The sequence below is a fragment of the Haliotis cracherodii genome, unplaced genomic scaffold (genome assembly GCF_022045235.1).
Source record: "Haliotis cracherodii isolate W230 unplaced genomic scaffold, xgHalCrac1.p SCAF_7, whole genome shotgun sequence".
In the NCBI taxonomy this organism is placed as follows: domain Eukaryota; kingdom Metazoa; phylum Mollusca; class Gastropoda; order Lepetellida; family Haliotidae; genus Haliotis; species Haliotis cracherodii.
The window spans coordinates 7,279,991-7,297,363 of record NW_027266330.1 but is presented as its reverse complement, the minus strand read 5'-3'; the positions used below and the strand labels follow the sequence as shown (position 1 = coordinate 7,297,363).

The 17,373-nt window shown below is 43.2% G+C and overlaps 1 protein-coding gene across 1 annotated transcript; it reads right to left on the bottom strand.

The window, feature by feature from the left end:
• Nucleotides 1-208: 208 nt before the first annotated feature.
• LOC139447207 (monocarboxylate transporter 14-like) lies at nt 209-15,431 on the bottom strand. Its single transcript, XM_071228432.1, has 6 exons — nt 15,242-15,431; nt 12,026-12,169; nt 10,676-10,952; nt 9,443-9,849; nt 2,735-2,860; nt 209-411 (listed from the first exon to the last, which is right to left on the bottom strand). The coding sequence occupies exons 1-6, from the start codon at nt 15,429-15,431 to the stop codon at nt 209-211; spliced, it is 1,347 nt and encodes a 448-aa protein (XP_071084533.1).
• Nucleotides 15,432-17,373: the final 1,942 nt, after the last annotated feature.

The following is a 17,373-nucleotide window of genomic DNA, read 5'->3' as shown; positions in this document are numbered from 1 at the left end:
AAATCAAATGAAATACATAACTAAAACTGATTTAATACAAAACATTACACGGCAGAAACACAATGAACAGGACCTCGCAAATGACGTCGTCAGGCTTTTTTGTGCAACGTGGCAGCAGTGTACCCAAGGAAACTCTCCTCTATAGTTTGACTACAAGTGTTTGTGTTCTGACCGGAACCAAGTGCGTGTGACGTCATAGATGACGTCATCAGAGCCCTTCCTCTGACACAACAGCAGGGTTGTCATAGACATGCTCTCCCACCGTGTTAGGACTATACGAGTCACTGTGTTCCGTCCGGAAGCAGGTACGTGTGACGTCATAAAGTAGAATTATGGCGCCCCCTAGGATGAAAAGACCTCCCGCGACGTAGAAAGACATGCCATAGTTTCCGGTCAAGTCGTATAACCAACCTTGAACAAAGAAGGCGGAGGAATATGAATGATATAACTGATATTCTACGTGAATTACTAACTGATCAGAGGGCACAGGTGGCCCAGTCGTCTAAGGCGCCGCGATTCGCACGCCAGAAAACTATGATTGCGGATTCGAACCCCGATTATATTTCTAGGTTTATCAGAACCATACCCTTGCTCGTGGGTTTCACCGAAATCTGAGACCTGCATCACTTCGGGCTTTCCTCCCACATTAAGCTGACACGCCGCGATATATCTGGGATACTGTTAAAAGCGGCGTTAAATCTAACTCACTCACTCAATCACTCACTAACCGATCCATGCGATACACACCCAGACCTAAAGGGCTGATCACCATATTATTGTCAAGAAATATTGTTCAGAGACAATAAATGCCCCAGAGGTTCACACAGAATGGTTATTCAAAGTACGATACGTGTCTACTGTGATGTGGCAAGCAAGTGACGTAAGACCGAATATGACGATCGGGTGGTCAGGCTCGCTGACTTGGTTGATACATGTCATCGATCCCAATTGCGTGGATCGATGTTCATGCTGTCAATCACTGGATTGTCTGGTCCAGACTCGATAATTTACAGACCGCCGTCATATAGCTGGAATATTGCTGGGTGCGGCGTTAAACAACAAACAAACAAACAAAATCACTACAAAATCACCTCGATTATCTGCCGAACACGATTTCTTTCTACCAATAGTGGTGCATATGATTTGAATGGGTCACTAAAAATCAGTGATGGCACCACGTGTTTTCGCGAAAAGGGAAAACATGTCCTATTCTACCGGTAGCACGTGCTACTCACACACTTAGTATAAACACAGCGTTTGTTTGCTGCTTAACGTCACAACCAGCAATACAACTGTCATACAACAGCGACCTGTAAACAGAGGACCAGACAACCCAGTGATCAGAATCGTCGGTGTATGACACCACGCTGACATCCAAGTCACCAAGCATGATGTCCGATCCATAACAGAAGTTGCCAATGAGAAAAGAGGTGTGATCTGTTCCTGTAAGGCCATGTAAGGGATAACATGTTGACAAGCTACGTGTCATTTAGTAAGTCCTCAGAATGTCCTCTGAAAGCAAAATGTGACTTTCCATGAAAATTGGTATTTTCGTACATGTTCTTAAGTACTAAACAACTGGAAAATGTAGACGCCATATAGTGGAGTTCTTGGTATATTGAAGGGGACGTGCAGGGGAAATCGAAACCATCCCTCTTGGCATACAATTTGGTTCAGAGGTACCCGTCATTTTAAATTTCTATGCATTGACCTAGAAAGGACACTGAATATGGTTTCTCAGTTGTTTCTTTGATTTCTATCTCTGGTGGACAGACGAGGTGAAGATGCTTATTTATCTAAGCTTTTTCAAGAAATGAAGCGGTCTACTTATCTGAAACTGAGGAGGAACATCTTTACAATATTACATTTCTTTGATTCAACTGAAGTAGTCATAAAATCAGATTCGTATGCAAAGAGAAACAGATCATCACAATTGGTGAGGTGAGGTGAAATGGAGTTTAACGTCGCATCCAAGATTATTGCACTTATATAGCGACGTGCATGTACGTGTGTGTGTTTGTGTGGCTGCTTGTACTAGTCCGGACTGATGCCGATTTATAGTGCTAGCTCACTGAGATACCATGCCGCAGTTTAACATGAATACCCCACTCAGACACAGTATACTGACTCCGAGCCGACCAGTCCTTGTTTTAGCCCCTTATTGCCGAGCGCCAGTCGGGGTAACAAGTACCATCTTTTAACGTCTTTTGGTATGACGCGTTCGGGGATCGAACCCCGGACCTTCCGCTCTCCGGGCGGACGCTCTCCCACTAGACCACGGAGGCGGTCCATCACAATTGGTACCCATGGGGTTATTGTCAATCAGAAATCCAGTAACTCTAAAACTTCACATGACTATTGCTAATTTTGCCAAATCGATAATCGGTAATCTCTTATGGCAATACCTTTCGTTGAAATATGATTATACTAAATCCATATCGTCAAATGACAGTGGTTATGCAGGACCATTTCTATTATATTGCAATTCTTTGCTAACTCAATCTCTTACATGGAAATTTCGTTACCAAACAGAACTTTTCATCTGACAATTTCTTTGGTTAAATCAATACCTAATGAGACAAATGTTCTTGCTCATCTGAAGATGCAATCATTTCCTTGATTTGTCGGTGGTCAAATACTGATTTGTTAGGAATAATCAAAGTCGGCAGAAACATGGACAGCCCTAATAGGATTATTGAAACCATGTCATTCATACATGGCGCAAGGTACCTACCAGCCATAGGCGATCCCAGGAAGACCACGATGCCTTGGAAACAGATGAGGTAGCCAAACCCTTCACTGAGTTTGTTTACGCCTATAGTGTCAGCCACCGCCACAGCTTGGAGGTACAGCCACACGCCTAGGAACATACAGCAGCAACACACTGAGATGTGCTACAGAACCTTGACACATGCAACAGAGACTTGACACATGCAACAGAGACTTGATATCAATAACAGACACTTAATACATACAACAGAGACTTGACACATACAACAGAGACTTGACACATACAACAGAGACTTGACACATACAACAGAGACTTGACACATACAACAGGGACTTGACACACACAACAGAGAGTTGACACACACAACAGAGACTTGACACATACAACAGAGGCTTGACACATACAACAGAGGCTTGACACACACAACAGAGAGTTGACACATACAACAGGGACTTGACACATACAACAGAGACTTGACACATACAACAGAGGCTTGACACATACAACAGAGAGTTGACACACACAACAGAGAGTTGACACACACAACAGGGACTTGACACACACAACAGAGGCTTGACACATACAACAGAGAGTTGACACACACAAGAGAGAGTTGACACACACAACAGGGACTTGACACATACAACAGGGACTTGACACATACAACAGATAGGTGACACATACAACAGGGACTTGACACATACAACAGATAGGTGACACATACAACAGGGACTTGACACATACAACAGAGGCTTGACACATACAACAGAGGCTTGACACATACAACAGAGAGTTGACACACACAACAGAGAGTTGACACATACAACAGGGACTTGACACATACAACAGAGACTTGACACATACAACAGAGGCTTGACACATACAACAGAGAGTTGACACACACAACAGAGAGTTGACACACACAACAGGGACTTGACACACACAACAGAGGCTTGACACATACAACAGAGAGTTGACACACACAACAGAGACTTGACACATACAACAGAGGCTTGACACACACAACAGAGACTTGACACATACAACAGAGGCTTGACACACACAACAGAGAGTTGACACATACAACAGGGACTTGACACATACAACAGAGACTTGACACATACAACAGAGGCTTGACACATACAACAGAGAGTTGACACACACAACAGAGAGTTGACACACACAACAGGGACTTGACACACACAACAGAGGCTTGACACATACAACAGAGAGTTGACACATACAACAGAGAGTTGACACACACAACAGAGAGTTGACACACACAACAGGGACTTGACACATACAACAGAGGCTTGACACATACAACAGAGAGTTGACACATACAACAGAGGCTTGACACACACAACAGAGAGTTGACACATACAACAGAGGCTTGACACACACAACAGAGAGTTGACACACACAACAGGGACTTGACACATACAACAGAGGCTTGACACATACAACAGAGAGTTGACACATACAACAGAGGCTTGACACACACAACAGAGACTTGACACATACAACAGAGGCTTGACACACACAACAGAGAGTTGACACACACAACAGGGACTTGACACATACAACAGAGGCTTGACACATACAACAGAGAGTTGACACATACAACAGAGGCTTGACACACACAACAGAGAGTTGACACACACAACAGAGAGTTGACACATGCAACAGAGACTTGACACATACAACAGAGGCTTGACACATACAACAGAGGCTTGACACACACAACAGAGAGTTGACACACACAACAGAGAGTTGACACATGCAACAGGGACTTGACACACACAACAGAGACTTGACACACACAACAGAGAGTTGACACATACAACAGAGGCTTGACACACACAACAGGGACTTGACACATACAACAGAGGCTTGACACATACAACAGAGGCTTGACACACACAACAGAGAGTTGACACATGCAACAGGGACTTGACACACACAACAGAGACTTGACACACACAACAGAGAGTTGACACATACAACAGGGACTTGACACATACAACAGGGACTTGACACATACAACAGAGAGTTGACACATACAACAGAGGCTTGACACACACAACAGAGACTTGACACATACAACAGAGGCTTGACACACACAACAGGGACTTGACACATACAACAGAGGCTTGACACATACAACAGAGGCTTGACACACACAACAGGGACTTGACACACACAACAGGGACTTGACACACAACAGAGACTTGACACATACAACAGAGGCTTGACACATACAACAGAGACTTGACACATACAACAGAGGCTTGACACACAACAGAGACTTGACACACACAACAGGGACTTGACACATACAACAGAGGCTTGACACACACAACAGAGACTTGACACACACAACAGAGGCTTGACACATGCAACAGGGACTTGACACATACAACAGGGACTTGACACATACAACAGAGGCTTGACACATACAACAGAGGCTTGACACATACAACAGAGGCTTGACACACAACAGAGACTTGACACACACAACAGGGACTTGACACATACAACAGAGGCTTGACACACACAACAGGGACTTGACACACACAACAGAGAGTTGACACATACAACAGAGAGTTGACACACACAACAGAGGCTTGACACACACAACAGGGACTTGACACATACAACAGGGACTTGACACATACAACAGGGACTTGACACATACAACAGAGGCTTGACACATACAACAGAGACTTGACACACAACAGAGACTTGACACATACAACAGAGACTTGACACATACAACAGAGACTTGACACATACAACAGAGGCTTGACACACAACAGAGACTTGACACACACAACAGGGACTTGACACATACAACAGAGGCTTGACACATACAACAGAGAGTTGACACATGCAACAGGGACTTGACACACACAACAGAGACTTGACACATACAACAGGGACTTGACACATACAACAGGGACTTGACACATACAACAGGGACTTGACACATACAACAGAGGCTTGACACACAACAGAGACTTGACACACACAACAGAGACTTGACACATACAACAGAGGCTTGACACATACAACAGAGAGTTGACACATGCAACAGGGACTTGACACACACAACAGAGACTTGACACATACAACAGAGACTTGACACATACAACAGGGACTTGACGCACATAACAGAGAGTTGACACACATAACAGAGACTTGACACACACAACAGAGAGTTGACACATGCAACAGAGACTTGACACACACAACAGAGACTTGACACACACAACAGAGACTTGACACATACAACAGGGACTTGACGCACATAACAGAGACTTGACACACATAACAGAGGCTTGACACACACAACAGAGACTTGACACACATAACAGAGGCTTGACACACACAACAGAGACTTGACACACACAACAGAGAGTTGACACATGCAACAGAGACTTGACACATACAACAGAGGCTTGACACATACAACAGAGGCTTGACACACACAAGAGAGAGTTGACACATACAACAGAGATTTGACACATACAACAGAGACTTGACACACACAACAGAGACTTGACACACACAAGAGAGAGTTGACACATACAACAGAGACTTGACACATACAACAGATAGGTGACACATACAACAGAGACTTGACACACACACAACAGAGACTTGACACATGCAACAGAGACTTGACACATACAAAAGAGGCTTGACACATGCAACAAACACTTGACACACACAACAGAGACTTGACACACACAACAGAGACTTGACACACGCAAGAGAGAGTTGACACATACAACAGAGACTTGACACATACAACAGAGAGTTGACACACACAAGAGAGAGTTGACACATGCAACAGAGGCTGGAAACATGCAACAGAGGCTTGACACATGCAACACACACTTGACACATACAACAGAGACTTGACACATACAACAGAGGCTTGACACATACAACCGAGTCTTGACACATGCAACAGAGACTTGACACATACAACAGAGACTTGACACATGCAACAGAGGCTTGACACATGCAACAGAGTCTTGACACATGCAACACACACTTGACACATACAACAGAGACTTGACACATGCAACAGAGACTTGACACATGCAACAGAGACTTGACACAAACAACAGAGACTTGACACATACAACAGAGACTTGACACTCACAATAGAGACTTGACACATAAAATAGAGACTTGACACATACAACAGAGACTTGACACACACAACAAAGACTTGACACACACAACAGAGACTTGACACATACAACAGAGACTTGACATATACAACAGAGACTTGACACATGCAACAGAGACTTGACACACACAACAGAGACTTGACACATGCAACAGAGACTTGACACATGCACCAAACACTTGACACACACAACAGAATCGTGACACATACAACAGAGGCTTGACACATACAACAGAGGCTTGACACATACAACAGAGACTTGACACATACAACAGAGGCTTGACACACACAACAGAGGCTTGACACATACAACAGAGACTTGACACATACAACAGAGACTTGACACATGCAACAGAGACTTGACACACACAACAGAGACTTGACACATGCAACAGAGACTTGACACATGCACCAAACACTTGACACACACAACAGAATCGTGACACATACAACAGAGGCTTGACACATACAACAGAGGCTTGACACACACAACAGAGACTTGACACACGCAAGAGAGAGTTGACACATACAACAGAGACTTGACACATACAACAGAGACATGACACATACAACAGAGGCTTGACACATGCAACAGAGGCTTGACACATGCAACAAACACTTGACACACACAACAGAGACTTGGCACACACAACAGAGGCTTGACACATACAACAGAGACTTGACACATGCAAGAGAACCTTGACACATACAACAGAGACTTGACACATACAAGAGAACCTTGACACACACAACAGAATCGTGACATACACAACGAAGACTTGACACCTGCAAAAGAGACTTGGCACATGCAACCGACATGAGGGGACATGTGTTTCTCTGATTGCACTCAGTGTTGAAGCTTCACCTCAACCCCTAGGGGACTGGTATCAGTAAGTTTGCTCTTAGCATTGAGGCTAATTACACCTCAAGGTGTGTGGGACATGTGTTGAGTGAACATGCACTCAGTGTTGAGGCGCCACTTCAAGGTGCGGGGACGCGTGACGCCCATTCGTCTGGGGCGCCCCAAGTCGTTGTACAGCGTTGGTATGCCAGAATCCGACGATCCTTTGTTCGAATCCCATGTTCACTCCTACATGAAACTGACACGGTGTGATAAAACAGACATATCTCACAGACTGATATCCGTTTCTGTATTGACATGACAGGAGACAAACATTGGTTTCTGCAATTCATTTTTTTTTAAATCATACCGAAACATGTCATCCGATCGATCGTTTACATCGTTGTTTGTTTGTGTGTTTGTTGTTTAACGCCGCACTCGACACTATTCCAGCTATATGACGGCAGTCTGTACAAAATCGAGTCTGGACCAGACAATCCAGTGATTGACATCATGCGCATCGATCCAGGCAACTGGGATGACATGCATCAACCAAGTCAGCGAGCCTGACCATCTGATGGTACGCCAGGCCATGCATAGCATATTACAGACACGGTAGACTCGGTTTCGACTTTTATCACATCCAACAGATAAAACGTTGTTAAACTTATTCCGTCTCAGCTTATCCTCACTCTCAGGGGTTAGTTAGCTTTAATCTTCATTGGACTATTCTGCTTTCACAAAAAGCAAATTACCTTTGTCGTTTCAACTAAGTTTAGGGGTATTGAGGAGAAGGGGTATTGGCGTGTAGGGGTATTGGCGTGTCGGGATATTGTCGTGTAGCGATATTGGCGTGTGGGGGTATTGGGGTGTAGGGGTATTGAGGAGAAGGGGTATTGGCGTGTAGTGGTATTGGCGTGTAGGGGTATTGGGGTGTAGGGGTATTGGGGTGTTGGCGTGTAGGGGTATTTGGGTGTAGGGGTATTGGCGTGTAGGGGTATTTAGGTGTAGGGGTATTGGGGTGTAGGGGTATTGGGGTGTTGGCGTGTAGGGGTATTTGGGTGTAGGGGTATTGGCGTGTAGGGGTATTTAGGTGTAGGGGTATTGGGGTGTAGGGGTATTGGGGTGTTGGCGTGTAGGGGTATTTGGGTGTAGTGGTATTGGCATGTAGGGGTATTTACGTTTAGGGGTATTGGGGTGTAGGGGTATTGGCGTGTAGGGCTATTGGGGTGTAGGGGAATTGGCGTGTAGGGGTATTGGCGTGTAATATACCCGAGCCGTGGCAGGTTGACTGAGTTTGACAATCCTGAGTCAAAAGTCAGGTTCGTGGATATCAAGTGACGAACAATATCTGAAGAACTGTATTTGGGTTTCGCAAGTTGGAAGATAAAATATTGAATAATTACAAAACGTTTTTTTGAAATATGACTAGTATAAATATAGATTCATTATAGTGATTTAAGAACATGACTATATGTTAACACCTCATCGATATATAGGGCCATGGATACACTGAGATTTACACCACTGGTTATATTGGTATGACTATAGAGATGGCAACATGCTCAGATTAATGAGGACAAGAATTAAGACTTTGAGTTATTGATACATTTCAACAGATTACATGGATATAACACAAGAACCTATCGCGTTACAGTACACTTACCTAAGAATGTCCCAAAAAACACAGAGTAAGCCATCAGTGTTTGAAACGACAACAACTTCGGACACGTCATAGTGGCAGCACCACACAGAATACTGGCTGAGGCGAGGAAAGCCACCCTGTTGACACACGGGATGTCGGATATCCGAGCAAACAGCAGGCGTCCCACCATGCTGGATATACCAATGGTGGATATGAGCCAAGTCGACTTCTTCTCCGGGATATTCAGGCCGTTCGCCAGGTCAGGGAGGTGATTGAAAGGGATGAGGTAAGCCAGAGCCCCGACAACGGAACCAACAACAAAAATGGTGTACCTGATGTTGGTGAATGTTGACAGGATGGACTTCACTTTGAAGCAGACAGCGGCTGCAGAGCACGATTTTCTTGTTTCTTGCTTGTCTCCATCAGAAAGAAAAGCAAATACAAGATAAAAGCGATTATTCTAATTAAACTAATTACAATAATTAGATCGTTTTCTCCGATTCGATACCTCTTTGGGTCAGGATCTAACAAACCCTCAATACGTCTGGTGAAGTTTTTCAGCCACTCCTTTTCAAAGTTCCGATGACTGCTACAAGAAACAAATGTTTTACTTTGGAAGGAGCCAAAACAATTTATCTTGACAGGATGTGTTTTTTTTCACGACACGTGTCGTATCCAGTGAACAATTGTTTTAAGGCATTGGCTTCTCCTTGAACTATTTTCTGAAAAGAATAGACTGCTGGGGACAATAAAGTATAGAACCTCTGTTTGTTTGATGGTGGCTGAACATGAAAAAAAACAAAGAAATGGTCATTTGATACTGATGTACATTATTCGGGTGTCACAGGCCATATTCCTCGCATCATATCAATAAGTATCTCACAACATCGCGACTGTTTTCAGCCAAGTAATTATTGTAATAAGTTTCTCAAATCCAATTGTCAAGTGTACATTTTCTTTTTACCGGCAGTACATAATCTAGGAACCATGTTCTAGTTCTATATTTCTGTGTTCTTTATTATGTATTAAGAGATGAAATATTATATTTATGTGGAAAATTAAAATGGACAGTTCCCTCTAAACACCTGTAAGGAATTACATGACGAATATTTGGCTTCTCAAACTTGGTTATCTCATATCGACGCCTCTCATGAACATATCCATTTTGTAAGGTCATTCCATATATATTCGAAGTATGCTTGAATTATTCTACGTTCACTGTCCAATGTCCTATTGGTTTCAATCTTACCTGATGTTCTTGATTCGGTTTTCATATCTCTGAGTTCCTGCCTGGTGTAAAACGGCCTGAAAAGTGCCCCAAACACTGCACAGTTGAGGACAAGCCCACCTGTAATCAACAACGCCCCTCGCCAGGTGTACACTGACATCATCATCTGTAAGAGAGGAGGGAGAGCCAGGGTTCCCACACCTCCTCCGAGAGACCCAAGGGCGTTGGCCAAGGACCGACGTTTATCAAAGTACTGGTTCACGATGACGGTGGCGGACACAAACAGTAGGCTGAAGCCTAAACCTGGAGAGAGATCATGAATACTGAATTATAATAATAATTAAGAAGAACCATGATTAAAACCAATCAATTAAAACCATCGTTAACTTTATAGTTCAAGGACAAATGCACGTGATAATGATATGGTTCGGCCCAAGATAGAGTGAGTTAAAATTTAACATCACATTTAGAATTTATCGATGAGTTCAATTACTTTTAAAAAAACTATAATTATATGTGAATTAATAGTAGTAAAAAGATCCTCAATTGATGATTATTTGAAATATTTCTCACTTGTGATGGAGAAATCAACACAGTCAAGCAGGACATGCTTGACGGTGATTCTTTCATCACAAGGGATACAAAATGGAGGATCCTCACCTTTCAATAAATATTCATTTGTATACCTGCTATGGCCAATACGACATCGTCTTATTATGACCTCATCAAAACTGGACTGACAACCCAAGCAGGTATAACAGATATTTGGTTTGATTCCATGTAATTTATTGATAGAACAGCAGCTATATATTAAATAACTCCTATTGTGGCTGTGTGTTTTCATTTTAAATGAGGGTGAGTTTTGTTTTAGTCGGCTTAGAATTAGTATTTCAGTAACATCACGACGTGTTAGCTTAGTATGGGAGGAAAGCCAGAAGGACGCCGAACGCTTTGGACAAAACCCAAAAGCACGGGTATACCTCTGACAATGCAAGATTAATGATCGGGGTGACAATACAATCGCGTTTTCTTTCAAATACTGATGGAACCCTACCCTTGCTTCATGTGGGAGTAGTTGGAGTGTATCGTAGACGACACTGAGTGTATCGTAGACGCCATTCACTCACGGGAATGTCCGCACATTCCGATTCAACACAAATCGAAGGTTGACATAATTTTTACCTACTTTTCGACAATTGTTAATGTCCATCTCTGTATTTTACAACACAGGGAAATATATTTCCCGAAGAGTTTGTGCTGATGGTTTCAAACAATATACGTGGTACCCTGCCGAGATGGTAAGACACTCCGTGTTCCTGAATGTCAACAATCTGAAGCTTCCTGACGTCACTACAGGTGGCGGGCCGCATTCTTACCTTGGAGGACTCCATAGCTGAGATACAGGAAGAGCAGACTGTCAGCCAGGAAACTGATACTGCAGCCCACACACGCCAACACAGCCCCCAGTACGGCTGTCGCTCGAGTTCCCAGCAGGCCTAGGACGATCACATCTAGGGGCCCTATAATCAAACAACACGTATCAGTTACATGAATAAAATAATGACATCATTAGTTAGGTCAAAACATTTCTTCCAAAGTTTAGGTTCGTTCGTCTGTCAAACGTTAATCCGTGAAAGCAATGGTCCTGTTTCCAAACAGTCCTCTTTAGAATGTGGCTAATTCTGCTACAATGCACATGTTGGTATGCTCGTATGTTCAAAATATAAATTTCTGCGATTACATGAAAAGAAAATTCAAAACTTGTCTCACTAAAAAGGGTGGGTATTTCGATTACCCTTGCTGCGTCACACCACAATATATTAAACCATGGTACTTACTGTTACCCTGCCTGGCGCTCGACATTATGGGATAAATCTCGATATCAGTATGACGTGTCTGAGAGGGGCATTCATGCTTAACTACAGCATGGTATGTCAGTAAACCCGGCATTAAAGTACTCACGAAAATGAAAAAAACCTGTTTTTCTCAATTTAAAAATCGACACAAAGTGTTACATAGCTGTAAATACGAAATACCAAAACAACTCGAAAAGTACTAGTCTGGATTTGCTAGTTTGATCTCAGTGAACAATACAAAATGTACTTTACAGGAGGTAATTTGTCGGCACTTTCAACATTCAAAATTAAAACTAAGTCCAAATTGACATAGCAGAAACAGACTATAGGCATTATGCACCTGTTCTCACCTGTCGTCAAGGTGTCATAGGTCACCTTGATCTACTTACACCTGGTTATGCCCTGTTTCACAATAGTCTGTTTTATTCACATTTATACACACTTTTACGTGTAAAAAGTCATAAAAACATTTGATACGCTGTATTTGTGCCACGGCCCAATTAGTACTAATTTAGTTGTTTGAATATTTACATATTTTGTATATTAACTGCATTTATTTAAGATCTGAGGTCGAAAAAACAGGGTTTTTTTCATTTCCGTGAGTACTTTAGTACAAGCAAACACGCATGCACGTCGCTCTAAACGTGCAATATTCTTGATCTTGACGTTGAACCCATTTTAGTTCACCTCGTATCATGATCCGATTTTTCAAAAACAAAGACGCCATTTAGCCAGGTAAGGAAAACAGGTCGGATAACGACCCATATAGTTCCTGTGCTTTCCAGTATTGTCCATAGTTACTAATGATATCCATAAACCGCTTATACACTCTCTCAAAAAAGAAACGCAACCCCAGTCTGAAAATGTGAGAAAACCCCAAGAAAAAAAATATTGATTGTAAATAAAAAAATTCTGATATACACTTATACCATGTACACTGTTTATTAACGTAAGCGCCCAAACACACCAATTTTCGTGCACAAGGGCATTTTATTGTTACTTTTATCATAGTGAGCAAAATTTTCACGTGGCCCATGCCAAAAGCCTCATGCACGTGCAAGTCATGGAAAGAGCAATAAAAGTATGGGTTTATAAAAGCACGTGTTGATTAGCGATTCACTCTATCATTTTCACTGAAAGACAAGGTCGAATATGCCACGGTTGAGTGCTGCAGATCGAAATATCGCCATTGGTCGTATTGAGGCCGGACAAAGCTTTGGAAACGTTGCCCGGCACCTCAATATTCATAAAACAACGATTTCCCCACTTTGGAGCTGATACACCCAGTTTCATGCAACTGAAGATCGCCCCAGAAGTGGTAGGCGAAGGATTACCACACCACCTCAGGATCGATTCATCCGGGTCACCCACCTACGTAATCGGCTAGCCACACCTACCGTCACTGCAACACAGGTGCCAGGTTTGAGAAGAGTGTCCGCACAAACAATAAGGAACCGTCTACGAGAGGCCGGTCTACGTGCAAGAAGACCACTTATTGGACCTGTTTTACGCCACGAACATCGCCGCCAACGACTCAGGTGGTGCACCAACGTTCGGATATGGACCCTCAGAAACTGGAGGCGCGTCTGGTTTAGTGACGAATCACGTTTTCTCTTACAACGCCGTGACGGAAGACAGCGTGTCTATAGAAGAGGAAACGAACGTTTTTCCCCGAACTGTGGTCGGCAGGTCGACAGATTTGGTGGAGGGGGCGTCATGGTGTGGAGAGCCATGTCTTACAACCAAAGATCAGACTTGGTGATCATTCGTGGCAATTTGACAGCCAAGCGCTATATCAATGACGTCTTACATCCTCATATTCTGCCGATTATCGACCAACAGAGGGAGCTCTATCAACACGAAAACGCCCGGCCGCACACTGCTCATGCAACAGTAAATTTTCTCCAGAATTCTAACGTCAACGTGTTACCATGGCCCTCCCGATCACCAGACATCAACCCAATCGAACATCTTTGGGATTATCTGGACCGACGAGTACGTTCACGTACACCGCCGCCGCAGACGTTGGATGCACTAGCCTCTGCACTGCAGGAGGAGTGGAGAGCAATACCTCAGGAAAGAATCCGGCATCTAATCCGTTCTGTTTGTAGGAGGTGTAATGCTGTGATCGTAGCTCGTGGCGCTGATACGAGGTACTGAGAAAGACGCCCCATTGCGTCAAGTCGAACTTAGTGAGAGAACTGTCGAAGTCTGGACTTAAACTTGCATAACTGTACTGCCACCATGCCAAATTTCATATTGTTGTCTTCAATAATAAATGTGTTATAATAACTTGAATATTGAGATAAACATCTTGAAAATATAGGGGTTGCGTTTCTTTTTTGAGAGAGTCTATTTGAAATATCATGAGAAAATCTATTGGAAAGATCAGTCTTTCCATGTTCTTTCGAAGTATAGAAATGATACTTTTTCTTATCGTGTATGGTTTGGCGACATTTAGACTACTATCGACACTAGTCTTGTCCCGAACTGAGAAATGAGATATATTATGATTGTCCTCGAAGATTTAACGAGAATTAATTGTGTATAGCATCCCGATAGGATGAGTTGGTAAGGCGACAGTTAACCTTCTAGCGCTTCACAGGCAGGTGCGTGGTATACTTCCGAGGGAGCTGAGAATGATTAACGAGTGCACACTGATCCACTGACTTGGGTGATAATGTTTATAGAAGAACCCACATCATCATCATCATCATCATCATCATCATAGCTTACCAAGCAACAACAGCAGTCCACTGAGAAGAGATCCAATCCAGGCTGTCTCACTACGAGAACTTTTAAACTGATCCAGGAGCTCCACGTATATGACGCCGAATGACTGCATGAGTCCAAACACAATGAAGTGGATGTAGAACGAGCCCATCACGCACACCCAGGCCCAGCCAGTGTCCTTCTGACGAGCCATAGCTGATGAGACAGGCAGCAGTGAGCTGTAAAATGAGGATGTATGAGTGAGTGAGGTGGTCTGAAGCGCCGCAGTTCGCCGTCGCACATCCCCCAGTCGTGCCCTGATTATACGATCGGGGGTTCGAATCCCAGAAAGGTGTTTTTAGTGAATGTGCAATTCGGGTATTCCTCCGAGATCAATTTCAGTGAACCATTCGTATCAGCTTAATATGGGAGGAAATCCCAAAGTGGTGCAGGTCTCAGACAATTACCTTGAGAGTTTGTTAAACAACTGTTTCAACACTTCATGACAGTGTCTGAAGTTATGGTGACGAGTGTGACATGGACACATAAAAACTCTCATGCCATTTAAGCCGAATTGTAGTTTTCGGATTTATATCTATTTTGCTTTTCATCGGTATGATTTTGTAACATATAGTTGGCCTCTAAAACATATACATTTATTAAGATGGGAGGTACGTCTCCCGGTTGGTGCCTTCCCGTCAGCCCGGCACCTGTTGAACTCACCTTGGGTTTATTAATCCAAAAGAACAAACGGTGCTTTCATTTTGCTGCACCCTGTGAAATAATTCCTCAAACATATTACAAATCCTGACAATCAGAACAATCACAACAATTCCTATCCATTAACTGTCTCTTGTATGTGGTGAGGATGTTCATGGTGTCAATCACTGGATTACCTGGTCTAGACTCGATTATTTACAGACCGCCTTCATATAGCTGGAATATTGCTGAGTGCGGCGTTAAACAACAAACAATCAATCATAATGTGTCGGTGCCACCCTTCCACGTGGTTGGTTGTTCTAGGGTCCACAGTTGCCTTGTAGTTTGGTCATGGTCACGTTCTACCCAGTAACTCCCCACATTGTCCTTAAACGTTTCAAGGTTGGCCCCTTCTGAAGCATCTTCCAGCGCCAGAACATCACTCACAACATGCGGGGGAACCAATGGTAAGACAATGGCACTCCGTACAAGACGACAAAGTTCAGGGTTTTCCTTTTACACTTTAGCAAGGCCAAAATTCTGGAAGGGTTTTTTCAAATAGCTTGGCTAAAAATTAAAACAAACACACCACCAGCATGGAACACAAGACGGATGGCGTCCTGAGCTGCCAACAAAGTAGAGGGTCTTTTAGGGAAGTTAATAATCGTTCATAGATTGATTGCATCTTGTCTGGAAGTAGTCCATAGACAAGCGGGCACATGTTGTCTTGTTGTCTGCCATAGCATGCGTGGTGTTAAGTTGGGTGAGAATGTCAGGACAAAAGTTTATATGACGATGCTTCTGACCAAAGGCGAAGGTTTTCTTCAGTTTCAAAGATCAAGAATTTGTTGTGATCGCTATCCGATGCCAATAGGATGTTATCGCTTGTGCATTTGCCATATTGCAATGGCAAAACATTGTCCAACGTCTTTTATAGTTATGTTAAATTGCCTTGTGTATGCGTGTTTAAATCTAATAAGTGTCCACTGCTAATACCACAAACGTGTCCATGAATCACCGAAGTTCAGTGGCATAATATGGGGACCGACATATGGCATGCCTGGGTTTTACTTTGTCCTGCATTTTCTATGAATTGCTACTGTCCAACCCATATATTTCATCCTGCTAGTCCCTTATTTACATGGACCCGCGCAAATCCGGGTTAGAATAGATCTTCAGCAACCCATGCTTGCCGTAAAAGGCGGCAATGCTTGTCGTAAGAGGCGACTAACGGGATCGGGAGGTCTGGCTCGCTTACTTGGTTGATGCATGTCATCGATCCCAATTGCGTGGATCGATGCTGATGATGTCAATCACTGGATTGTCTGGTCCAGACTCGATTATTTACAGACTGCCGTCATATGTCTAGAAATACTACTAGTACTACTACTACTACTACTACTACTATTACACAAATTGATACTAGTTAATGCCTTGAAATACTACGACGACTACTA

Coding starts and splice junctions, on each gene's coding strand:
- LOC139447207 (XM_071228432.1), bottom strand. CDS start 15,431: ATGGCTCGTCAGAAGGACACTGGCTGGGCCTGGGTGTGCGTGATGGGC. Junction 9,850..10,675: donor ATGAAAACCGAATCAAGAAC/ATCAGGTAAGAT, acceptor ATTTGCTTTTCT/TTCTGATGGAGACAAGCAAG. Junction 2,861..9,442: donor GTTTTTTGGGACATTCTTAG/GTAAGTGTACTG, acceptor GTATGTTCCTAG/GCGTGTGGCTGTACCTCCAA.